The sequence below is a fragment of the Phalaenopsis equestris genome, unplaced genomic scaffold (genome assembly GCF_001263595.1).
Source record: "Phalaenopsis equestris unplaced genomic scaffold, ASM126359v1 Scaffold000224, whole genome shotgun sequence".
Taxonomy (NCBI): Eukaryota; Viridiplantae; Streptophyta; class Magnoliopsida; order Asparagales; family Orchidaceae; genus Phalaenopsis; species Phalaenopsis equestris.
This window is the reverse complement of record NW_018164666.1, coordinates 6,308,283-6,334,827: the sequence shown is the minus strand read 5'-3', so window position 1 is coordinate 6,334,827 and position 26,545 is coordinate 6,308,283. Positions and strand designations below refer to the sequence as shown.

General features: G+C 35.3%; 1 protein-coding gene across 3 annotated transcripts in view; it reads left to right on the top strand.

The window, feature by feature from the left end:
* Nucleotides 1-5,131: 5,131 nt before the first annotated feature.
* LOC110023314 (protein STRUBBELIG-RECEPTOR FAMILY 8) overlaps nucleotides 5,132-26,545 on the top strand; it is a 23,661-nt gene continuing 2,247 nt past the window's right edge. The window contains exons 1-16 of one of the 3 annotated variants that reach the window (XM_020722648.1): nucleotides 5,132-5,418; nucleotides 5,609-5,741; nucleotides 5,842-5,913; nucleotides 6,013-6,078; nucleotides 6,163-6,234; nucleotides 6,326-6,397; nucleotides 9,035-9,106; nucleotides 9,180-9,245; nucleotides 9,577-9,642; nucleotides 9,731-10,074; nucleotides 11,076-11,192; nucleotides 15,608-15,855; nucleotides 16,896-17,164; nucleotides 18,184-18,319; nucleotides 18,705-18,844; nucleotides 18,941-19,097. In XM_020722648.1, the coding sequence (XP_020578307.1) occupies nucleotides 5,337-5,418; nucleotides 5,609-5,741; nucleotides 5,842-5,913; nucleotides 6,013-6,078; nucleotides 6,163-6,234; nucleotides 6,326-6,397; nucleotides 9,035-9,106; nucleotides 9,180-9,245; nucleotides 9,577-9,642; nucleotides 9,731-10,074; nucleotides 11,076-11,192; nucleotides 15,608-15,855; nucleotides 16,896-17,164; nucleotides 18,184-18,319; nucleotides 18,705-18,844; nucleotides 18,941-19,097 (2,112 nt within the window). In that variant the 5' untranslated portion in view covers nucleotides 5,132-5,336. Of the gene's footprint in view, nucleotides 5,419-5,608; nucleotides 5,742-5,841; nucleotides 5,914-6,012; nucleotides 6,079-6,162; nucleotides 6,235-6,325; nucleotides 6,398-9,034; nucleotides 9,107-9,179; nucleotides 9,246-9,576; nucleotides 9,643-9,730; nucleotides 10,075-11,075; nucleotides 11,193-15,598; nucleotides 15,856-16,895; nucleotides 17,165-18,183; nucleotides 18,320-18,704; nucleotides 18,845-18,940; nucleotides 19,098-26,545 lie in introns of those variants that run through there. The other 2 variants (XM_020722647.1, XM_020722650.1) reach the window with 2 other exon arrangements.

Below are 26,545 nucleotides of genomic sequence, written 5' to 3'. Positions count from 1 at the left end.
ATTCACATCTCCAGACAATGGCCTGGATGGGCCGCGTGTTAATGCACAATAGCTTGCCCTCATCTGAGTTGTTTTTTAGATGTGTTGTTGTCCGCACACAATATTTTTCATAATGGGGAGAGTGACAATGATAGAAGGGAAAAAAAAAGTTACAACACAACTTAAAAATAACACATGCATAAACAACCCAATCAAAAAGATAAAACATAAATCAACATAATCAACGTTATAACATAAATCAACAAAATACGATCAACAACCTTAACTCAAAACAACATCCAACTATCACCAAAACAGTGAAAAACTGTTTCTCTAGACTACCACATCTGAAGTGAAACTCTCAAAGCATCAACCATATAAAGGTCCCAACAATCAAATCCAACAACTTCCACTCAAAACAACAACAAGAGAACCCCTTCTATGGAATTAAGCATCAAGAAAACAAAACAACAAATACTTCAATAGCAACATCTCCATACAACTGTCTTCAAAATTAAACATCAAGATAACTAATTAGCAACTTCTCAACAACATCTCCTCCAAACAACCAATAAGAAAAAAGACTCTAAGCAGCAATGAAACAAAAATAGAGATTTAAAAAGCATCTAGGAAAACCAAAACCAACGAAAAACTAACCAACAAAAGCTAAAAACAATATAAAACTCCAAGCTAAAGAGAAGTATAAAAAAGGAAACCAAAGACGGAAAGAAAATTCAACAAAAAAAGACAACATCTTTAACTGGAAAAAAGAACTCCTAACAAAAAAAAAACAACCACCTAAAAAAATAACAACCAGAGATATCTAAAAACAGATAGAACTAAAATAAACAACAATAAAACTAAACAATCACTACATCAACAACTACCATACCAATTAAGCTATAATAAAAAAACAGCATAACTTAAAAAAGAGATACAAAAACTAAGTATAAAAACCTAAAAAAGATATCCTACCAACTAAAACAAGGGTGACAGAAAATATTGAAAAATACAAAGGCTACAAGAATAGAATACAACATAAAACCAACAATAAGAATGAAAACTAGAACAGCTAAAAAAATTAAAAAACCCGAAAATCAGGGGGGAAAATTAAAAAATTAATTCAGAACAAGAAAGAAGAGGAGAAAAAGAGCTCAGCCATCACCAATGATTTAGAAAACGAAAACAAAATCACTGGCCATCAAACCGCCATGACAATCCAAATAGATCTTACAAAGAGTGAGATCAAACAAAATACCAATGAAATCCACCCCCGAGAAATTAGAATGAATAGCCATAGAAAGTGAATCAACTACAATTCTTATTTTAATTTTTTATCTAGTTTTTCTCATTTTTTTTATTAATTAGAAATGAATTGTATTAAATTTGATTTATTGTTTTTCTTTATCTTTGTGCTCAATAATGAATTAGATCATAGCAAGGATAGAATTATCAAATTAGCATGCTGACCTATTCATGCATACATAATGATATCGCCGTGATCCGCCCACCTAAATTTTATTATTATTTAATATTCATCGACAACACAAAAATGTTGTGAGCTATCATCCTCCCTTCATTTATTTTTATATTGATATCATGAGCTTCAAGTATTTCATTAAATCATAGAAGATTTACATACATACCACTTAAATATTATTATTTATTTACGTATCTAACACAAACTTTAATTTTTAAATATATATATATACCACATTATCTACACATGAAAGTAAAGTTTAATTAAATGTTAGATATGTAAATACATAAGAATTGGGTGGTACGTATGTAAATGCCCCTAAAATCATTCACTATAATTTAACTAACTCACATATATAATCCTCAATTTAAAAATTAATCCAACTTTAGCAGTTCTCGAATAGATCAATTCAAAATTGATTGTACAATACTTGCTACCTAAATAAATTTGCATTTCAAAAGTAAAAGTTTTCATAGCTCGAATTTAGCTAATAATGCAATGTTTACTGTGCAAAAGTTCAATCCTCACCAATAATTCTAATGATTATATAAAGTGCAGACAGTAATTCTTATAATTCAAACTATTTTAGATGTCATGCGAATTGGGTGGTATGTATGTAAATGCCCGAAGTAGCTTAACAGACTATCAGTGCTATTTTTTTCCGACCAAATATGTTATTTAAGCATTTAGGGGTGTAAACGAGCGGAGCGAGCATTCGGTTCGTTCATATTTCGAGCTCAAAAAGTGTGTTTGTGTTCGGCTCATTTGTATAGCGAGCCGAACACGAGTCGTTCACGAAAAAAAAGTCGTTTTGACAACCCTAATCATGTAGTCATAAGATGTTAAAGATTGTGACAAGATTTAAAACACCATTTGAATCTAATTTAATAATTTTTATTCTATTTTCTTAATTAATAGTTTTAATTAATTATAAATCATTGTAGTCTTGTAGGCAAATAAATTATATATATATATATATATTTTCGAGCCAAAATTAACCCAACATGAACGAACAAATATTTGTTCGTTCGGCTCATTAACTTAGCGAACGAGCCGAACACGAGCTGCTCGCAAACAACGAGCTGTTTTGGCAGCCCTATATGCACTCTATCAAAGCCTTTGTGAATTAGTTGCGGGCATTAATATAATTACAGTAGCGAGCGATTTTTAGACGTAAATTAGTAGGTGAATCTTCGGGGTCATCGAAGAGGTGTCGGCCAAGGTATTTTAGGTAGCAGGTCACTATCTACGTGTATATTAATCACTTAGCTCCCGGAGGAGCTTGCCTGAATTTACTGCTTCTTCCAGAAAAGTCAAATAAAAAAATATTATAAACACAATTGCAAAGACTAATGAAAAAAATATATCTGAATATTTGCATGTGAATTTCAAAGTTATAGTGATATTTTAAAATATAAAGATCTTGAACGATGATTAATTGGTTGGCTTAAATGTAAATATATAGTTGTTATGATGAATTTAAAATTCTATCTTTGGCTCATCAGAATCAAAACAGCTGTGAATTACATTAAAGATACAATGATACTGAGCTATGTTGAGAATTCTTCTAATTCTTCACATGTCGTTAGTCCTAACAAAATGCCCATATCATGGAGAGAATGTTAAGTGTGGCATCCTTACATGTTGATTAAAAGAGTACACGCATTTACAAAGTCTTCGGCATGTAATATTTTTAGGGGCAAAGTGAGAAAAAGAGTTTCAAGAAGTTGGAGGTTCAGCGCAAATTGAGGGTCCGTTTGGGACAGTTTATAAGTGCGGGCGGCGTTTTCAAAACATCGTCGTACCGTTGGTTCGCGCTTTTCGCCAGCTTATCCGAAACTGCGTTTGGGTTCTTACACTAAACGCACACCGCGGGTCGACCCCTGCGGCCGACCTGCGGGCTGCTTATCCTGAAACGCACAAACTGCCCCAAACGCACCCTGAGTCTCCATCACGCTACTCTAAGAAAGAAAATTCAAGGGGATAAATGGACTCTAATAACCAACATAATTAAATGTTATGCTTTAAAATATTGATATTAACTTCTTTCTACTAGTCTCTTCACTGATCAAATTGAAGCTGAAGACACCAAAAGCATTTGTTGTTACTGAAAATAAGCTGGTGCCTCCAACTGTTGCTGGGCTCAAAACACAATCACCACATGGTTTATAGTGGACATATGCCAGCCATTAAACAAATCTAACACCAACTTGCTATGTATTTACAAATCTAATACCTAAACTTTAATTTTGACATTTATACCGCCCAAATAATTTATATCACATTTTAGAAGTGCATAGTTAAGATGTCATATATAAGTAAAAAATTGATGTTTTGGTAGTAGATATGTAAGGAATTAAGTGTTATGTATGCAATCTTCAAATGATAATAATAAAACAAACTACAAAATAAACACAAAAATTGTGGCTCGTGCAATGAGATTCACCTAGACTTGTCAACACGAAAGTTACAGATAATTGCATTAGCTTTTCAACAATTCCAAGATCGTGGGAATGGGATGAAAACTGAGGGAATTATAAGCAGCAAGATTTTTGCTTAAGGGGTGATTGACTATCCACATTACCTGGGACAAGTCTCCTGTTTGACAGGCCACTGACTATCTATGTGGATAGCCAGTATTAAAATTTAAACTTTTAGGTAACAATTAGCTTATTTAAAAAGCTAAACAAACACAATACCTATTTTAAAAATTTGGCCCAAAAAACTAGAATACATATTTTAAAAATTTTCTTAGCAAAATAAAACTAAGATAAATAGATCTTTTAAATAAAATTAAGAATAAATATATATTTTTTATTTTTAAAGTTTACTTGCGTAATATTAAAATATATGCAAAAATAAGTTCTTTCATAAAAAAAAAAAAGTTCGGGATTATTTTTTTTTCACGAATAAATAATATCAAACTGGTATTTCAATGACACTCATTTATTTTTAAAAGCCTATATTAATTGAGGGCCCCATCATAGAAGGTTCACAGCGAGTCAATACAAAATTTAGAGGCTATAAACCCTAATAATATGAGCAAAAAAATATGACCTGCTTAATTAAAAAAAATGTGACTAAATTATCCAATAAAATATTTATTATTCTCCATAAAATTATATTGATTATGGTATACATAATACATACTAATAAATTAAATAATTATGTTATATTTTTTGAATGTAGAAAAGTATTTTTCTTTTTTTAGTTTTTTTATATAGTTTTTAAGGATTCTGAATTTATTCACTCTGACAATAATATTGGGCTACTTGTCAGGTGAGAATTAAATGCCGTATTAATTGTATACATTGCTTACAAGGTGATTAAGTATATTTATAGGAATAGTACTATGTTGATTTCAAGTTTAATGAAAACAGTTATTTTTATGTTTTGTATGTAATTATCTCGATTTTATGGAGAGATGAGCACTGAAATGAGCTTTTTTTGGTGAGTTCGAGGTCTATCTCTACTCTATTTTGCTTGTTTTTTTAAATATTTTGTAAAATTAATTATCCAATTGCAAATACAATTTTTTTTTTAATATTTTGAATAAAAACTCTTGAAAAATTTAATTTTATTTTAACTAATATCACATGCATTCATGCATAAATACACTTAATTCAAGTATCAAATTCTAAACCTCCGGATTGGGGCAAAGCGCCAAAGCCCTTCCATTTAATACTAAAAAGTTCGCCTTTAGCCATCGAATCTTTGCTAAAGCTAACAGTGCACAGAACTTTCTATTAATTTCTCTCCTCTACTCCCGTGTCTCTCGCTGGCTCACCACTCTTGCTGTTTTTCTTTGCTACTGCCGACACTGTAAATTTCATGGCCAGAGAGAAGTGAAACAAGGGGAGAGAGCAGAGTTTTCCATATGGAAACTGCAATGTTGTTGATCTCTGTTTTTCTTCTTTTGTCAGCCAACTGTGTCCAATCTACCACGAACCCTTTAGATGGTAATTTATTTTTATTTCTATTTGATTCGGTTTCTCAAAGATCGGATTTTTTTGAACTTCCTCAATGCATGCATCGCTTTCCATGATGATCTTCTGTCAGGTTTTAGATATTGTGCAGGTTGTTCAAAGGGCTAACTTGTTTTCTGCAATATGGCAGCTTCTGAGCAATTTATCAATTTACTGTTTGCAGTTGAAGTTCTAGTGTTGCTTTATAGCACTTTGAACAGCCCTTCTCAGCTTTCTGGATGGAAGTCAAGCGGAGGTGATCCCTGTGAAGAATCGTGGAAAGGGATCTCCTGCTCCGGTTCAGATGTTGTTTCCATGTATACATTTTTCAATTAATTGGATTTTTGCTCTTTTTTGTTTGATTTCCTTTCTTCTTCTAAGATGGATCATGTTTAAACCCTTATTATATTGCGGCAGCGAACTTGCAGGTTTGGGACTTAATGGTACTCTTGGATATCTTCTTTCTAATCTCCTGTCATTGAAGAAACTGTGAGGGAACTGTTGTTTTTTTGCTAGGGGATATAGACATTTGGCTCTTTATATTGTGAATTTTTGGTTTCTTACCTTTGATTATTGTTTTCCTGTTAGGGATGTGAGCAACAATTACATAAGTGAAAATATCCCTTTTCAGCTACCTCCAAATATTTCTTATTTGTATGTTTTGTAAATTTCTGGTTTAGTTTGATACTTAATTTTGATAATTCATGGTAATAAGATACTTTTGATTGAATGTTGCAGGAATCTTGCTGATAACAAATTTAATGGAAATCTTCCATACTCAATATCTAGCTTGGTTTCCCTTGTTTACTTGTAAGGTTTTGGTTTGCTTTTCTAATTTTTTTGTTTTGTTTATAGTCTGGTAGCTTTGGCATGAAATTATCTTTCAGAATGTATTGTGCAGGAATGTTAGCCATAATTTGTTGTCACAATCAATTGGGGATTTGTTTGCCCTTCTTCAAAATCTCTCTGACTTGTAAGATGTCTGAACTGTTAAGAAACTTCTCCGGCATTCTATTTAAATTTATAGATATCTTTATGCCCTCAACTTTTTGGACTTCAAGATGATGAAACTCTACTTCTTCTGAGTTTCGGTGTCTTCAAAGGATTCATGATGCTAAATAATTTAAAATTGCTTTTCTTATTTCTAATTTTTATTGTGTATTACACTTTCGAAATTACTTTAGGATGGATGTGTCCTCCACCATCAATGTTCACATCGTGGCTACCTACTTCTAGAACAATATGATTTTGTTTTAGCTTTTCTTTAATAGTTTTAACTTTGATCTATTATTTCACAACACATAATATGTTCTTACTCACTTAAGGAATATAATATTAGGAGATACATATACTTTTCCGAGTATTTTAGCTCATATCATTCTGGATTATCATATTAAAATCTCATTGGGCATCATGCTAACTCACGTACTATGTTATTGTGCTTATTTTGAAAGGACTTTGAGATATCAATTTAAATTTTTTTTTGGAAGTGTAATTTATTCTTCCCACTTAATACCAAGATAAAGTGGGAGGCAAAAAAAAATTCATTTATGGTACAAAAAAAGTATTTTACTCGGGGTGTAACAAGCTGAGCTTGAGAAATTAATAACTTTTTCATATTTGGCTCATTTGAAAATTAGTGTGTCTGTATTCGGCTAGTTGTATAAAAAAGATTTGGGCATGGAGAAAAAGAATTCATGTAGCCGACCATACTTAGTGGGACAAAGGCTTGTTGTTGTGTGTTCAACATGTGTTTGAAATTGTTCATGAATAATGTGTTTGTGTTCACCTTATTGTGCGGTCAAATGAGACAATAACATTGTTGTCTTTGGTTAGTTTATGAGTAGATAAGAGATTATGAGAGAGTGATGTGGTGTGATGAATTTGTGAGAGTTTGAGCTTAGTTGTTGAGTTGGAAGAATACTTTCGCCTTGTGAGGAATTTGAACAACTTGACCGTTCCCTACCATGACTTGCTCAGGTCCAGTATATTGAGTGGCTTGCGTAATTTGTTTGAGATCAGTGGTGAAGTGGACAGTTGCACTGGAGTCCAATACCCAATCCTTGGAAGTAGCGTTGAGAGCTTGAGCTGGGGTGGCAGGAGTATAGTCAAGTTTCGCCCTGTGCCAACAAGTGGAAGCCGAGTGCTCCATTTTTATAGTATTTTTGACAAGTAATTTTAGACTTAGGAGCATATCTTCCCCCTGTTGCTCTCCGAAAAGGACCTCCCCTTGGGTTTGATTGATAATCTCTTCCTCGGCCTCTTGATTCGGGGATGTGAAGGCCCCAATATGCCGTAAGAGCTATTGCTGGCTCGGCTTGTACCACATGCTTAGCATTGCCATTGTTGATATTTATTTCTTCACTACATAGAAGTGAGTAGAGATCATCAAGAGTGATCGGTTGAAGGGATGGTCGAATGGCAGTCTTGAACGCATTGTAGGATGGTGGCAATCAATTGAGTATGTATAGAACAACATCTTCTGCACCCAGCTGGGAAAATGCAATGGTTTTGTGATCAAATAGTGATCTCATTTCCATTAGGTATTGCGACATGGTACGATCCTTCATCGAGATGTTATGGAGTTCTTTTTTCAACTGAATTACATGTGATTGATTGTTGGTTGCAATCGACATTCCAAGGTTGCCCAAATTTCCGTTGTGGTTTGAAGGTGTAGGATGTGCGGAATAACTATTGGCGAGATTGTGGAATATAGAGATGCCACAAGATATTGATCAATAAGGTTCCACATGTTGAATTGAGGATTTTCTATGCTGGTTGATGTATTGTTCTGGAAACGGGGAGGGCACCTGTTTATGCCGCTGAGAAACCCTTCAAATCTGTTTGCCGAAAAAAGTTTGAGAATGTGAGCTCGCCGCACATGGTATGTTTCGGGAATTAGTGGGCTATGAGAGAATTGTTTGAGCTGAGATGCAAGAAACTTGAGGGAGGGAGGTATTCTATGCTCTATAATTACATAGTAAAGTCAAAATATAAAGGCATAAGGTGATGTTATGTCTAACTGCCTCCGGCAGTGGGCGTGAAGCTTGTGTTGGGACCACTGATAGTGGTTTTATGGCTAATAAGTATAACAGAATAAGAATTGTGGCATATCACATAAGCTTATATAATTGCTTTAGTATTTTAGCGTTGGTTTGGTTCTGCCGATTACAATTGTTTGTGTTGCTCACATATGTTGCACTTCATGAATTATATTATTATCTCTTGGCTTGAATAATTAACTTTCCATGTTAAAAATGCCCTTGCAATATTGACATTTTGCTTTTCATCTGATGCATGTCATATTTTTTTCGTTTACAAAGGCAGTAACCATGCATGTCATATTTTTTTCGTCTGCAAGGGCAGTACCGTGATGCATTTTTGAATGTTATGGCCACATTATTTCATGCAAATGATTATTTAACAGATGTGAATACTTACAAAAACTAAACTCCTGATTTTGATTAATATTTGCTGTTTCTATTTTGCTTTCATTTCCCTTAAAATGTATTTCGGTTGGCTAATATTGTATTTCAGATTTCACTGTTTTCCTATGAAACTTATTATCTTCCCATCTACACATGTACCTTTATTGGCACGGTCATGACAGAGACCTATCTTTCAATATCCTAAGCGGAGATCTTCCAATTTCTTTGGGTTTGTTGTCAAACCTTTCTAATCTGTAAGTGAACTACATGATTATTAATGTGTTTCTCTATACACGCATTTTCCTTTCCCTTAACTACTTTTTTCAGTTATTTGCAAAATAATCAGCTTGCGGGTTCAGTAAATGTTCTTTCCAACCTTGATTTAATTAATTTGTAAGTCAAACTTATTTCTTCACTCATTTTGTTTCTCTAGCTTTTAATATAGAGTAAAGTGTTAAATTAGTCTCCTGGCTATTTCCATGAGACCATTTTAGTGCTAGAGTCTATAAAAGTTGTCAAATTAGTCCTGAACTTTTTAAATTGGGGCAGAAATAGTCCTTCGTAAGGACCATTTCGGCCCATAGTAAAGGATTTTGGGAATTAAATACGCATTTTTATAAAATCTGAGACTAAAATGACTCCCTACAAAGAGTCGGGGACTATTTTAACAATTTTCTCCTTTAGTATATATATGTTTATCCATTTGCATTTTCTTTTAAAATAGAGACATTGCAAATAATCACTTCACTGGATGGATTCCCCAGAGCTTCCATTCTATTCCAAACCTCAGGTAATTGTTCAACCACATTTCTTCTTTTCTATGTCCAATTTAATTTTCTTCATTTGTAATATATTTGTATATTTTTTGTTTTTTGCAGAATTGATGGAAACTCCTTTGAGAATGTTCCTGCTCCTCCGCCACCTCCTTATACCCCACCACCTCCCCATTTACCGCATACTAATCATCATAATCACAGCGAAGCACCAGCAAATCCACCAAATGGTGCCGATAGGCAGAACACGAGCACTATCAACAGCAGTAGCAGCAACACTAGAAGTCTGGCTGCAGGTGCTTTAACTGGCATTGTTGCTGGCTCAGTTGCCTTCGCGTCATGTGCGGTGCTTGCTACACTTTTCTTCCTTTACAAGTCTAAGAAGGATAATCAGAACCAAAATAAATTGAGGCACTTTGTGGGATCTCCTCCTGTTGGCGCACATAAAGGTACAGTTTTCTTTCATTTGTATATGTATGTGTAGTTTCTTGTCTAATAATGGAAAGTCTTGTGTTGAATATTACCTGGATGAAAAAAAATTTTCGTTTTTAAAATTATTTGAACAAAGTTTTTAACTTGGTAGAAATAAATTAAGAGGTAGAATTCGTAAAGCTTACCTATAATAGGGGGATGAGGCTAATGGTGATGACAATGATGGGGATAATTTGTAATCGTACAGTTTTTGATAATTTTTATGAAAATTCATGCTGATATAGTAAGATAATTTTCCCTCATCTAGATTCCTTTTTTTTTCCTAATTGCTATAAATTTTTCAGAAGGTACGGTATTTGGAGATTCTATCATATTCCACTCAATTTTTTAAATTCTGTTGCCAAACAAAACCCCCAAAAATAAACTTATTTGGAGAATATGTGATGAAATATGATTGTGAGGCTGGGGATTAGACTTCTCGACACTTGCATGGTGTGCTATATTACAAATTATTTGCACTATTTTAAAGAAAGACGAATGTTGTAAGAAGAATTTGGCATTTTAGCATTTAAAGTTTGGGACATCTACATGCATACCAAAAAAGTCTTATATATTTACATATCTAACGCATAAACTTTCATATTTACGTACATAACACTCAAATCTTTGACATCACATAAAAAAACCTACTATCACTAATTTTTTAAAAGTGAACATTTTCATTCGCAGGCTTTTAATACCAAGGTGTTATAAATGTAAATATCAAACTTTAGGTATTAGATATGTAAATGTGTAATAGATATGTAAATGTGTAAAAATTGACTGGTATGTATGTAAATTTCCCTTAAAGTTTCTATCTGAGGCTTATGGACTTGAACTCATTCGATGTTGCTATTTCATTAGATAACTTAAAATTTTTTTAAAATAAAACATGCATAATGATAGACACCAGTCTTCTTAAGTTTTTAACTGAAAAGGTTTGGATCCGTTTCTTTAAACTGTTGGTGTTTCTCTCCAGGAGAATGGAATCAATTTTCAGATTATATTTCTTCACATGTACCAACAGAGTGGAATTTTCGAACCAAAGAGCCCGTCTCTTCAAATGTACAAACAAGTTCTGCTCAACAATATCTTGGTATGCACCCTCTACTTTGATTCTTATTTGCACATCTTCTTTCGGCTATGGTACCCTTTAATTTAATTCTTTGATTATTCTTTTCACTTTTATTTGGTACAACTCCTGAAATTGCAATGCCAGTTTAAAACTCAGATTCTACATTCTTTTTATGATCAACGGCCTTTGAAATGACCCAAAAAAATGAGTGAGGGGGTGAGAGGGTGAGAGGGTGAGAGGGTGAGAGGGTGAGAGAGAGATGTATCTAAAGTTTTAATCACCCAAAAATGGATATTTTAGCAATGCAAAAGATTTCTAATAATGGTTGTGATATTTGGCGTATAGGGAGGTATTTTTAGAAACTTTTTATTGCAATTTCATTATGTACATTTGTTTTATGCACTCTCAATGTCATAATTCACAATATGGATTTGGATTTGGGTTTATGATTTAAGCAGGGGGTATTACCTTGTGTGCTAGTAAGAATATGTCAACCCATGATACCGTTCTAGGGATCCTAGAAGGTGTTTGGGAAGCGGGTATAGCTGGGAGATAGTTGTGGAATAGCAAGGGGATGATAATATGGGCGATCAATGATGTTTGGAGAAAGAGAAACGACGTTTGATGATTGTCCTAGCTAAAAAAGCGGCTTGGATGGGGAATTGGCGAGATACATATGGGTAGTAAGTAGATTCCACCACTCGTTCCTAGGCAAGCTACATGCACACACTGTGCATGTATCTTGCTTATTGCACACCATCTGCAAAAAAAATGGAAATAACAATCCTTAGATCATAAATAAGTAATACAATTTCTCAATACCAAAAAAAAAAAAAGTGTGTAAGTCTCAAAATGGCCCACCCAAACAAGACATAAACAAACTCTTGAAATAAATAACCCTAAAAATAACGAATAGGAAATAAATTAGAAAAAGATGACGAGAAAAAAGAAAATAAAAATAGGTAAATACAAAAAGTTGGGCGGCTCATACCTGTCGAATCCCACTGTTTGGGATAGCAGATCCCTTGCAATTCGGAATCGCAAAATTTGTGATCCCATAATCCTGTAGGTGCTTTTGCATCATCCCATACCCTTGTTTGAATGCTTCTCGTTGGATACATGAACCTTTGTTTGTTTAAAACATTAGGTATTGGGAATGCTCTTAAACCATGTTAGAGTTTGTGTCCCAAATTATGTTGAGCTTGGATTGAAAAGTTCTGAGGTGCAAAGTAAATTTTGTGAAAATTTTTAAGGGAACTATGGCAGTAACAGAGGGATTAAGTTGATAAGCCCAATCCTGGAGCCCACCACTAATTTTTGCGGATGTCGGGTCGTCAACTTCTGCAAATGGACTATGATTATTTGTTAGAAATTATTTAGTTTACTTTCTGGTTATTTCCTATTTGTTGTATTTCCTAGTTCATGACTTTCATTTATGATTGAGTAATTATTGGGTAAAGATTTAGGTATTATATTTTTTCTATGTTAGAACTATTGTATCCTGTATTTATTCCCCTCTCAATAGCAATAATATTGTCCAACTTAATCCCCAAAATTTACATGGTATTAGAGCCACACATCTTACCATAGCCACCAGGACATTAACTTAACTGCCAAAACTTTCCAACAGGCATTCCCCTATAGTTTTTCATCTGCTGGATTCCTTCCCTACAGGCTCTACCCCTGCCGGTCTCTCCCCTGCAGGTTTCAACTGCCAGTACCCATTCCTGTAGGCTCTCCTGTCGCTACTCTCTCCTCATTTGGTTGTCCGACTACCTCCTCCTTTCTGCCAGCCAGATCTCTTTCCAGGACCGTCGAAACTTCCTTCTATAGCCATATCTCTCTCCTGCAGGCCCTCCTATCGGCTGGACCTTCCTCCTGCCAGCTAGAATCTTCCCCTGTATGTCTACGTTTATGTCTCACACCAACCTCACCTTTGGCTCTGTCAAAGTCATGGCAGATTCCTCCACTATCGAACTTTTATCTGACATTCGCCTTGAGTCCACTGGAGGATCGACGCCTACCTCAATCCCTCCGTAGACCAAAGGACATGACAACCCCATAAATTTCTTGATTACAACTCACAAACTTAATGACTCGACTTTCCTTCAATGGTCATAATCTATTTTGTTGTTCGTCAAAGGTCGAGGTAAATTCGGCCGCCTCACGGGTGCGATTCGTGAACCTCCAAAGACTGACCTAGCATATGTAGTATGGGAAGTGGAGAAGTCCGTGGAGAACTCCATGGTTATGTTATGGCTGACTAATTCCATAGAGACCTCTATTGTTTGTTTGTATCTGTTTCTTTCGTCTGTTAGTGCCTCCAGGCTGTCGTTCGAGATACCTACTTGGACTAGGGAATTCTAGACAACTCTATGAAGTTTCTAATATGATTCACGAGGCAAAACAAGGATTGAAGGCAGTGACACAATACTATAATGACTTGGTTGTCTTATAGATGGAATGTGACTTCTACTATGATTACACGTGAGATTCTCTCACGGATCTTTTCCTCTTCCAAAAAGTTTTGGAAAAGGATTGCATTTTCCAATTTCTGGTCGGCTCGAACAAGGATCTCGATGAAGTCCACGACCGATACTTGGTTGTGATCCTCTTCTTTAAGCCTGAGCAACATTCCCCGAGGTCCGCTGCGAAGAAAGCCAGAGACTAGTTATGCTCGACAACTCTACTAATTCAACCGAGACTTTAGGCTTGGTCTCCAATGATGCTCCATGTTCTGCTACGCCTTCGCGCACTAATCACTTCAAATGTGATTTTTGTCCAAACCGTTAGATACCCGTAACAAGTGTTGGAAGCTCCCTGGGAAGTCAGGAAATAAATCTTCAATCAAATATTCCGCTGCTAAAGGTCTCGCTACAACTTCATAATCCACAATAAGTTTAGTCGGCCCCCACTTGAACCATCTTTAAATCACCAGACTTCATCAAGAGTCAGATGGAACACTTAATTGAGGTGCTTGGATCTAGTCAGTTCTCCTCTAGCTCCTCGACCTTCCATGTTCGTCAAAGTAACTTTTCTATGACACTCATTATTTTTTTTTTTTTAGTTCATTTATTATTGATTTAGGTGCTACAGATCACATGACTGGGGTGCTCTCAATTATTCTCGACATGTTCTCCGTGTTCCGGGCGAGACATTGTTAAAATTATCAATGACTCCTGTAATTCTGTTGCGGGTCAAGGGTCGGTTGTACTAACAGCCAGTCTCACTCTGGAATTCGTGCTACAAGCACCTTTGCTTAAGTATAATCTCTTATCGATCAGTAGAAAAACAGAAGTTTTCCGCTTCCAGCTTGCTGTCCTCTTGCCTTTTAAGCCGGAATCCATTCGCCCGCTCCTAAGACCCAACCTGCAGCTTTCCTAATGCATTTTTTTTTTTTTTGTATTTTCTCATACATTCTAGGCTCCTTAGAACGGTATCAATATATCTTATGGAAAGGTAAAAAGAGATTATTTCAAATTTTGATTGTCAGAACTTGTTCATGTGTGTATTTTAGTAAGTTTTTTTTTTTTTCTTTTGCCTGTTTTTCTTTTTGTATCACTGAGGGTGTATCAGTTTAATTTTGCAAGACCTGAACTCTTGACTGCTGCTTTTAAGATCACAGTCATTCAAAGAGGAGCATATTAAAAAATCGGTTTAAAACTAATTGTAAGGAATAAGTACAATGCAAGTTAAATAAGTCAGCTATACCGTATTTTTTTTCAAATGAGTGATTTTAGTATTGGCTTGCTTCAAACTATTTTATTTATAGCCAACAGTTACCATTGGTTTTTTTTTTCCCCTCATTTCATCATTTCTAGCCCTTTTAGTAACAAATTGTTGTCGCGTTGAAATCCTCTTGTGGTGCAGATGGCACTACCATAAGACCTTTGTTTCTTCAACGGTCAACATCTGCCCATTGCTTTCTTGTTTGTGCCACTGCTTCGTCAACTAGAGGAGCAGACTTTCTCCATATCTGGCACTTGATGATTTGATGTTGGAAATTTTTGTCCAAATATGTATTAAGATATTTGATTTTCACAAACTTCATTTTCAAAGTTTGGTTGAAGTTTAAAACGGCATTGAAATATAGTGATTAGATACATCATTTTTTTAACATAATTAGAAGTCCACCAACCAATGGGTTGAATGGTATTGCCATTGACCTTCAAAGTGCAAGTTTAGAGAAAGGTTAGAAATCATCTTTGATTTTAAACTTACAAATACCCAAATGATTTAGTTTTAGCATTTAAAATGAGTGAAAAGTAAAATCAACATCCACAATGTGCTTTTCATCTATCAACTAAATGAGCCGTTTTTTAAAAATCTAAATTGCATTTTATTTTCTTATATTTTGATGTAGAGTAATAAAATTGAATGTTTCCAACGGCTAACTGTTCTTCACTAAATGCATATTACTACTAAAGTGAACAAAGGGATTGGAGATCATAAACTCAGAAGCTCTCCCTTTTCAACTCAATTGAAGTCACCACCTTCTAATAAAATGACGGGCGATAAGCTAAGTGGGAAAAGTGGATCTGCGCGGATACCAAGAGTACCTATCACTGCAGCTTATTATAGTGTTGCTTCTCTTCAGACTGCAACAAATAGCTTTAGCCAGGAATACCTTATTGGCGAAGGTTCCCTTGGTCGTGTTTATAGGGCGGAATTTTCCAATTTGAAGGTACTGAAAGTTTCATTTGTCTTTATTTTCGGTTTAGTTAATCAAAATGTGGTTCTTAATTGGTCGCATGCTTTCAAATCAAATTATCTTATCGAGTAAGTGTCAAAATAATCCTCTGACTAGTTACAAGGGATCATCTTAGTCCTAGAGTCTATAAAGTGCCAAATTAGTCCTCCCTCTTTAAATTGGGGCTTAAATTGTCATCCGTTGGGACTAATTTCAGTTTATATTAAAATAATTAGAACTAAATTGACACTTTTATAGATTTTGGGATTAAAATAAACTCCCATAGAGAGTCGGAGGACTATTTTGACACAAAAAAGCTTTATCTCGATGAATTTACTTTTCATTCTTTAATTGAGAAGCAATGGCCTGACCTAATAAGACTCTCTCACTTGAACGATCAAAATCATAATTGAAGCAGCAGAATCAGTTGTTTTTAAGAGTTCTTTATAGCGTCATCTGAATAGGATTCTTCAATTTTATTACATTTAAAATTAGAATTCTAATCTTCAAGCTTAGTTTTCATAATTAGGCAGCAAAACAAACTTTTTGACGGTCTTGCCCTGTATTTTGAAGCATTAAGAATAAAAAAAAAAAACTAAATATGACAATTAAATGTCTGTTATGTTCCATTTCACCTGAAATTACTCTAAATACTCTGCTATCAGACACTTAAAGGGAGAAATTAACAATGCTATGTCTTAATGGATAAGTTTGTTATCTATGTCTATGATCCCTAAGACTACTCATTTATTCTCGTTTGTTAAATTTTATGAAATAATTCAAGATTCCTACTTTTGCTGCACAGTGATTGCAACAAAAATGGAATTTGAGTCGAATGTGTCATATCCTTCGCCTTTAAATTTTCAATGTTGCGTTATATTAAATGTATCAGGCGTAATTTGATTTTTCATTTCAACTTTTTGGGTTTATTAAGTGTCAAATATGATGGGTCCTAAACTTACAGGACAAGCAGTCTTTCAAAGCACTAGCGAGATAAACTTTTTAAACTTTCTTAAACATTTTATTTTGCCTAGATTTTGGCTGTCAAGAAGCTAGATAGTGCAGCATTGTTCTTGCGAGATGAAGAAGAATTTCTCGAGGCTGTTTCAAACATATCGCATCTGAGACACCCCAACATTACAGCTCTAGTAGGATATTGTGCCGAACATGGTCAACACCTTTTGGTTTATGAGCACATTTCAAATGGAGCATTGCATGACAGGCTGCATTTTACTGATGATAGCAGAACACTTAGTTGGAATGCTCGCGTAAAAGTTGCGCTTGGCACTGCCAGAGCTCTCGAGTAAGTTTATTGTATTTACAGTATCTTGAACGCTAAAGACCAATTTGTGTCACTATGTGTTTGGAAATGTTGAATCTCTGTTATGGAGGTTAGCTAAGTGGGTTGAAGTGATAGTTTCTGTTTTGCATGAATGGCTTCAGGTAAACTTACTTTTTGGGGTGTCAGTATTTGACCAGACAAAAAAAAATCATCCTCTCATGTGACATGAAAATTTGTAGATTTGGATCAAGCCGTGTGTGAATCAGGTCACGATTGGGTTGGATTTTCTTAAAATAAATGTCTTAATCCATTTGATTCTACTATTTTTTCGTCTTTATTAAAAAACTTCGTTGGAAAGTGTAACTTTTGTTTTCTTTTTTGAAGTTGTATTTTTCAGTTTAAATAATCATTTTCATTTATGGTTGGTTTGACACTAGCCCTAGACGGCTTAGGTATTATTTATGTCGTGTCTTGTTGGGTTCAAATTTAGTTGAGTCAAGTTCGCATTTTGTTAAGTTGAAATCAGATTTGCTATATTTGAGTCTGAGGCATTTTTTGGTTGGACCCAAACTTGACACATTAAGCCAAATTGATGCCCACACTTTGTGTTTGTTTGGGGTTTGATGGGTTTCATTTTACTACCCACATTTAAATTAATTTCCACTAAATTTTTATATGTAAAAATAACTTTAATTCATCTTTTCATTAATTTAATATTATTTTATTACTATCATAAGTAAAAAATAATACTTGAATTCACATCCCATTAATTTACCATAATTTTATTTTTATTAAAATTAAAGAAAAGACTGAAAATTATTCTTTGGCTCTCCTGATTGAAACTCACTAATTACTTTTCTATGAGGAGTTCCTAAAATGAGATCTTATTTCCATTTATTTTCAACCAGACATTTGCCAACTCACTCATCAAATTTATGATCCTATCAATTTCAGGCACTTAAGTGAAACAAATTTGGCTTTTACAATTTGATCTTCATGCCATGCATTATTTACCATAGATATCTAAAAAAACTTCACAGGTACCTACATGAAGTATGCTCGCCGTCTGTTCTACATAAGAGCTTGAAATCTGCAAACATCTTATTGGATGAGGATCTCAATCCACACTTATCAGACTGTGGACTATCTGCATTAACTCACAATACTGAAAGACAGGCATATCTCTACACCAGCCATGCTAAACTGCTAAATACGAGTGCTCACATTTATTTATTTGTCGTGCATATTGATTTTAGAAATGAGAAATATAACATACACACCACACTATTCTTATATATTTATATATCCAAAACCCGAAGTTTGATTTTTACACTTGCAGCACGTTGGTGTCATAAACCCATGCCTAAAAACATGTATTTCACTTTTAAAAAGGTAGTGATGGTGGTAATTTAGATGCAATGTTAAAGATTTTAGTGGTATTCATGTAAATATAAAGTTTAGGTGTTAGAGATGTAAATGCATAAGAATTGGGGTACGTATGTAAATGCTCTTTTAGAAAATTTTGATGATCTAAAAGAACTATTTTTTATACAATTTGCAGCTTTCGACTGAGATGATGCCCTCGTTTGGTTACAGCGCACCGGAATTTGTAATGTCCGGAATTTACACGATAAAGAGTGATGTTTATAGCTTTGGTGTGATGATGTTAGAGCTATTAACAGGTCGAAAACCGCTGGACGGGTATGTTAATGAGTCCACCTTTGCTTTGGACTTTTCTAATTCATTTTGACCTTTTTCGATCTTTGTTTGATTTTTGTATTATGTTCGATCTTTCAGTTCTCGAGTTAGATCAGAACAGTCTCTGGTAAGATGGGCTATGCCTCAACTTCATGATATCGATGCTTTGGCGAAAATGGTTGATCCTTCACTCAATGGAATATATCCTGCAAAATCACTCTCTCGCTTTGCCGACATCATTGCTGTGTGTGTTCAGGTAGCTCTTACATGCTTTAGTTCTTTTTGTGATTTTTCATCTCTAAAATCCATCCTGCGGGATTATTGAACCGTTTGGTTATTGCACTGACATGGCTTTTTGTTATGCATTGGCATGAGGACAAGTTTATTTTTTGTTAGCATAAGTGAAAATTGGTCTTTTATTATTATTATTTTTGGTTATAAATATAGCTTAATATTTAAGGGTTAGGGTTATGCATGAGATTATTGTGCTGAGTCATAGGTTTAGGATTTGTGGGAGATTTCTTACCTCTCGAATTGTAGGAATTTGGGAGAGATCGTTAACCTCTTAAATTGTCGGTGTTTATTTTTGTATTCGTGTTGAATTATTTGGATTATTAAAGGTAAATACTTGCCCTAACTTTTGTGGAAATTCATGTCATTTCTATTTTGGATCCTATCAAATTGCTATCAAAGCATTTCGATCCAGAGAGAAGAAAGAATTGTGGCCGGAAAATAATTGATCAGGTTTGCAACAGAAACCTGAATCTCCCATCTTTCTCCTCTCACGTCCTTCTGTGCGATAGAGTCGCGATCGAGCCTGGGAAGCAATTACAGGCTCGTGCAGAGGTTTGAATCTCCTATATTTTGCCTCCATCATGATAGAGAGAACTAGCAGAGAAGGCAATGATGGGATTGCGACTTACATAGACCTGAAACGCTGATCTTTCTCCTCTTGCTTCATGGACGCAAGATGAGAAGGCAACGACGCAACGTACAGAGGCTTGAGACTTTCATCTTACACGCTATACCGAGACCAAAAGCTCTCATCTTTCATATGTTCCAATTTCGTCGTGCAGTAAAAGCAAATTAGACTGACTCACTGTACAAACGCGATTAGACTATCTTGAAATCATCGACTACATTCTTTTTTATCGAAAAATTTTCAAGGAATGATGACAAAAAAGAAAGTAAATGATTTGAAGAAGAAATTGAAGGAAAGCTCAACCAACTTAAATACAAGATGAAGGGGTCTCCACCATAGAAGGAATGTTTTCCTCCATAGATGGTAGGTTTTCTTTCATGAAAAATCAATTCGGGGGCTTGGAGGAGATGATAAGAAAACTTATTGATATGCAATTCAAGACCCAATTGTTGTTAAAACGATGACAATAAAGCGAAAAATGGAACGATAAAAATTGTACGCAGAAACACTAGAGCGACACACCGATTTACGTGGTTCGCCAAATTTTTCTACGTCTATGAAGCTGCAAAAAGATTTTATTTCTTCGAAGAATTATACCGTCGAGTGCCTCGACGTTTATAAGAAAATCTTTATTTTCTTCTCTCCCTTTCTCTCTCTCTTCCCTCTTTCTCTCTTAGAGGACTTGGCTTGGTCATTGTTTGGCTCATAAGAAACTATTTATAGAAATTAGGAGAGCGGTAGGTGGGAGGTAGGTGAGCGGTGGGTGAGATTCTTAATTAGGAAGCTAATTAAATTGCGATGGACCGGGTCTTCACATTACCCAACAATTCTTTCACTTAAAGACTGAGACACTGACTACATCATCTACTGGCTGCATCATCTACTGGCTGCATCATCTACTAGCTGTATTAACTTTTTTCTCAAGCATGATATCCTCCACCTTTGCAACTCAAAGCTCCTGTTTTCATGTCAGAAGACCAGCTGTAGTCGAACAGAACTTCAGCTTCTCGCGAGTATCACCCTCATTTGACATATCACCGTCAACGTAGCCTTGAACCACCAAGCTCTTTCCTGGGTTACTCTTGTATCTGCTTACAACTCCCATTGCATGAGTAATATCCTGCTTCTGCTGAAAGCCCTTTTCAACAAGTCCAACTTTGTACCTCTTACTGCCACTAAATACGGTTTTCACCCGGTACATCCATTTGTTGTGCAATGTCTTCTTCCGTGATGAAAGTTCTGTCAACTTCCAAGTCGGTTTTCCTGGCAGGGAATCTGTCTGCTTCTTCTAGGTCAGCTCCCACTTGCTTGAATTCTCATCTTGCAAGTTTTCTTCATAACTCCGGGGTTCCCCACCATTTGTCTGTACAAGATCTGGTTTTCCTGCCTTTGGCGCTCGACTACTTTTCATGAAACTGACATTCTTCTGTTTCCCCATAATGCACCTCTGACTCATGTGTCCTCGCCTGAGCTAACATGTAGTCATATATAGTGTGTCAGTTTTTTTACCCCAAGTCAGTACTAATGCTCCTTTGGTAACCTTCTAGGTGCTATTTGAGAACACCGTCGAAAGACCACCCCCATTGAGCTGTCCAACAGAGATGAGTTTTTTCTTCAACTCAGGAACGTGTCTGACCTTTTGCAAAGTTCATTTGCTCTTGTTAGGGAGTGCAATATCAACGTCTCACATCTCTACCACATTCAGAGCTTCTCCATCAGCCAGATATACTTTCCCAAAGTTACCTGCAACATAATTTTGCATTAACTCCTGGCGGGAAGATGTGTGAAAGGAAGCCCCTGAATCTAGTATCCAGTCATCAACAGAACTGTGAACTGTCAGCAATAGCGCATCCTATATTTCTTCCGTTACAACATTAGAGCCATTATTCTTCTTCTCATGATTCCTGCAGTTCCTTTTTATGTGATCAGCCTTGCCACAATTCCAGTAAATTGTCTGCTGACCAAAATTTGATGTTGATCTTCTTCAGTTTGAGTTTTTGTCATGTGATCTCCCTTTGGAATCAACATTCAACGCCGAACTTGAACACGACGTCTCGCCAAAATCTTTCCTGCGCACCTCCTCAGCCAAAATCAAATCACAAATATCATCATATTTCAGCTTAGAGGATTTACCTGCAGAATTGTTAACTGTCATCTTCATGACTTCCTACCTATTTGACAATGAAACCAACAATATCAGCGCATATATCTCATCATCAAAATCAATTTCAACAGACGACAATTGATTTGTGATAGTATTGAAATCATTTAGGTGTTAACAAACACACCTTCCTCCATCTTCAAGTTGAACAACCTTTTCATTAGGTGCACCTTGTTAATCACTGATGACTTTTCATACATACCTGATAAAACCACCATAAAATCTGCAGTAGTCTTCTCTTTGATGATGTTGTGGGCAACCGATCTCGGCAGGGTTAATTGTATAACCCCCATAACCTGTTTATCCAATAGATTTCATTCCGCATCGTCCATCTTTTTTAGTCGTTTTCCTAGTAACGGAAGATGAAGTTTCTTCTCATAGAGGTAGTCATCTATCTGCATCCTCTAGTAAACAAAATCTGTGCTATTGAACTTCTCTATCCCTGATGTTATCACTTTGTCTCTGTCTATCGTTCTTTCTTATATCCGAACCAAATGCTCTGATACCAGTTGTGGTGAAAAACGATGACAATAAAACGAAAAATGGAACGTGAAAAATTGCATGCAGATAAAATGCCAGAGCGGCACACAGGTTTACGTGGTTCGAAAAATTTGACTACTTTCACAGAGCTGCAGAGGATTTTATTTCTTCGAGGAATTACACCGTCGAGCGCCGCGACGTTTACAAGAAAATTTCTCTCTTCCTCTCTTTCTCTTTTAGAGGGCTTGACTTGGATCTTGCTTGGCTTATGACAAGCCATAAGAAACTATTTATAGAAACCAGGAGAGCGGTAGGTGAGAGGTAGGTGAGAGGTAGGTGGGATGTGGTAGGTGGGCGGATGTGGTAGGTGATGTGGTAGGTGGGCGGGAGGTGGGAAGACAGATTAGCAGTATGTGAGATTCTTATGTAGGTGGGAAGGTAGGTTAACGGTAGGTGAGATTCTTAATTATGAAGCTAATTAAATTGCGATGGATCGGGTCTCCACATTACACAACACCAATTGCGGCTTAATTTGCAAATCCTAACTAAGAGTTAACTAGAGATTTTGAGGTCGGATTGAAAGGGAAAAAAATCAAACTTGAGGAACATACAGAGGAAAGCATCCACCATTAAGTACTCCTCCTAGGACTTTGATGATAGTTGGATTAGAGGTCTTCAATGGAGGCGGTTGGGCCGAAAAATAGAGAAGGTTCATGAAAGGGGTATAGAGAAGTACGAAGAAGGAATGAGAGAAGCTGTGATGGGGTATGACTATGGTGGAATGAGAGAGTTTTACCCTCGATGCATGGGAGGAACACCGAATGGAGAAGTTGAGGTGGAGATTCTAGGGGTAGGAAGTTGAAGATGTCGATTCTTGAGAGAGAAGATGTACATGGGTCGATGTACTGGGTCGAGTGATTTTTAGCAGTGAGTGGACTAAAATGGGGAGGAGAAGCTCTTAGTGGCAGGGCTATGTTCGGAGGGGAAACACCTAACATGGTTTTAGTGGGGAAGATGTACATGGGTCGATGTGGGAGGAATTTAAGGATTGCTTGTTGGAATGTTTCCGAGCCATTTAGAAAAGATGACCCACACAAGCAATTCTATGTATTGACTCAGGACGGGACTGTCATGGAATATAGGGAGAGATTTGAACTTTTTTTAGGACGTCTGGGTGCTTGGGGGTAGTATTTATGAATTATAATTTAAGGGGAATTTCATGAAGGGCCTAAAACTCGATATAAGGGTAGTACTCCGACTATTGGGATCACAGGTATTGAGGAAAATGATGGAGGACAAGAGCCTCATAGAGAAGGCCAACAAAAGCAACACCAAGGGAGAATTCCACAAGATTGCCTCGACGACCATGACACTGAAGACCTGGACAGTGTCATTTCAAAAGGAGGCACCAAAGGGGAAGAATATGGGGGTCCATCTAGGGGTTAGTGTCAAACATCTTGCAAAGAGAGAATTAGGAAAGGCGACCCAGAGGGGTATGTTTTCTGTGTGATGTGAAGTTTGCCTCTAGACACCATTGCAAAGATTGAACATTATAGATTTTCATAGTGTGTGACAAGAAGATGGGGGATGAAATAGAGACAGTTGTAGTGGAGGAGCATCCTCACTTTTTTTTTTTAACTTTGAGGACAAGGTGTTTTTTGGGAACGGGAGTATTGTTACGCACTGACTTCAGACAATTCATCTTTTATTAGCCTAATTGCAAATTGTTCTTTTATTATTATTCTTGTTGGGTATAAATAGAGCTTAATAGGTTATGATTAGAGTTTTGCATGAGATTATTGTGGTCAGTCTTAGATTTAGGGTTTGGGGGAGAGATTTTCTACATCTCAAATTGTAGAAATTGATAGAGATCGCTTACCTTTCGAATTGCAGGTGCTTTTCTTTGTATTCGTGTTTAGTAATTTGGATAATTTAAAAAAAAATATTTGCTTTGCCTTAATTTATGTGAAAATTTGTGTCTATTCTAAGTCGGATCGAATCAGATTTGTGAATGCTCGTTTCTCTTCTCTTGTTTAGGATCACTTTTTATTTTCTTAAATAATTTAAGAAATGGCAAGATTTGTTTGCTGAATTAGTATTTTTTGTTAAACACATTGGTTTTTCTTGACATTAAATTAAGATCGTGTTTTTAACATTTTAAAAAATAATTTTCTTAAATGACTCTTTGCTCCCCTTAACACTGCCGTTGCCGATCCCAAGCCCGGATGCGAAAAGTGGAAGGTTGCGTTAGGTAGTCGATAGCCAGCGTAAAACTTGTCGAAAAAAAATCACAACATGAATTCTTTTGATCATTGTGTAAGTGCTAGGACGTCCCCTAGAAGCGACGCACTGTATAGCCTGAATACAGTGAAAAGTGTGCAAGGGCCGCTACACCGGCGCCCGGGTATAGTATTAAATAAGCAAGGGTTCCCACATTACAGGCGAATGCGAGTAAAGAAGTTAGTTCATGAAACTAATGAAACTAATATTAGGATAGGATCTTGGAATATAGGTACTCTCAATGGTAAATTAATGGAATTAGTTGATATTATGATTCATAGGAAAATTAATATCTTATGTATTCAAGAAACTAAGTGGGTTAGAAAAAAAGCTAAGGAGATTGATAATTTAGGTTTTAAATTTTGGTATTCTGGTAAGAGTCGCACTAGAAATGGTGTAGGTGTAATTATAGATAAGAGTTTGAAAGATAATGTTGTAAAAATTAATAGAGTTGGTGATAGAATTATAACCCTTAAGATTATCATTGATACTAAGATTTTTAATATTATAAGTGCTTATGCTCCTCAAGTAGGTTTAGATACAGGGTCTAAAGATAAATTTTGGAATGACTTAGAAGACTTAATACAAATGATACCTCTTGAAAAAAGAAGTTTTATTGGAGGAGATTTAAATGGACATGTCGGTAGAGTGGTAGAAGATTTCAGAAATATTCATGGTGGCTACGGTTTTGGAGTAACTAATGAAGAAGGTAAAGTTATTTTAGATTTTGCTTTAGCGTTTGATTTTGTTATTACTAATACTTTATTTAAACATTTTATTACTTATAAGAGTGGATCTAATAAAACACATTGATTATTTTCTTATGAGAAGAAGAAATCGTCACGATTGTAAATATTGAAGGTCGTTTCAAGTGAAAATTTAAGTACCCAACATCGTTTATTAGTTTTAGATTTTAAGATTAAGAGTTGTAAAATAAAAAATACTAGGACTCATCATTGCAGAATTAGATGGAGAAACTTAAAAGATACAAATAAAATTAATTTTATGAGTAAAATTCAAGATTTCAAAATTTGGGATATACATGAAGAAACAAATGTGATGTGGGATAAAGTAACAAACGCTATTAAACAGGTAGCAAAAGATGTTCTTGGAGAATCAAAGAGAAAAATATTTACAAATAAAAATAGTTGGTGGTGGAATAATAATGTGCAAGAAAAGATAAAATATAAGAAGTTATGTTATAAAAATTGATTTAAATGTAAAAACTTAGAGAACTAGAGAAAATATCAAACGGCTCGCAGAGAGTCTAAAAGAACAATCTGTGACGCTAAAAATTTTGTTTTTAATGATCTTTATAATATATTAGATACTAAGGAGAGTGAAAAATATATGTATAAACTAGCCAAACAAAGAGAAAAGAAACGTAAAGATTTAACTCAAGTAAAGTGTATTAAAGATGAAAATCAGAAAGTGCTTTTCTTAGAAAAAGATATTCAACGTAGGTGGGTGAGTTACTTTGATAAACTTTTTAATAAAGTTTCTGAAAATTCGATCGACCTTAGGGATCTTAATATCATGAATAATAATAAAAAGTTTCATTTTTACCGTCGCATTAGCAAAAAAGAAGTTGAGGAGGCTTTAAAGAAAACCAAGGGTGGAAAGTCTGTAGGACCTGATGATATCCCAATTGAAGTGTGGAAATATTTAGGAGATTTGAGAGTTTCTTGGCTTACTAAACTCTTTAATATTATTTTAAAAATTAAAAAGATGTCTGAGGAGTGGAGGAGTATTTTAGTCCCATTTTTAAGAATAAAGGGGATGCACAAGAGTGTGCAAATTATAGAGGTATTAAGTTGATGTGTCATACTTTAAAGTTATGGGAGAGGGTAATTGAACATAG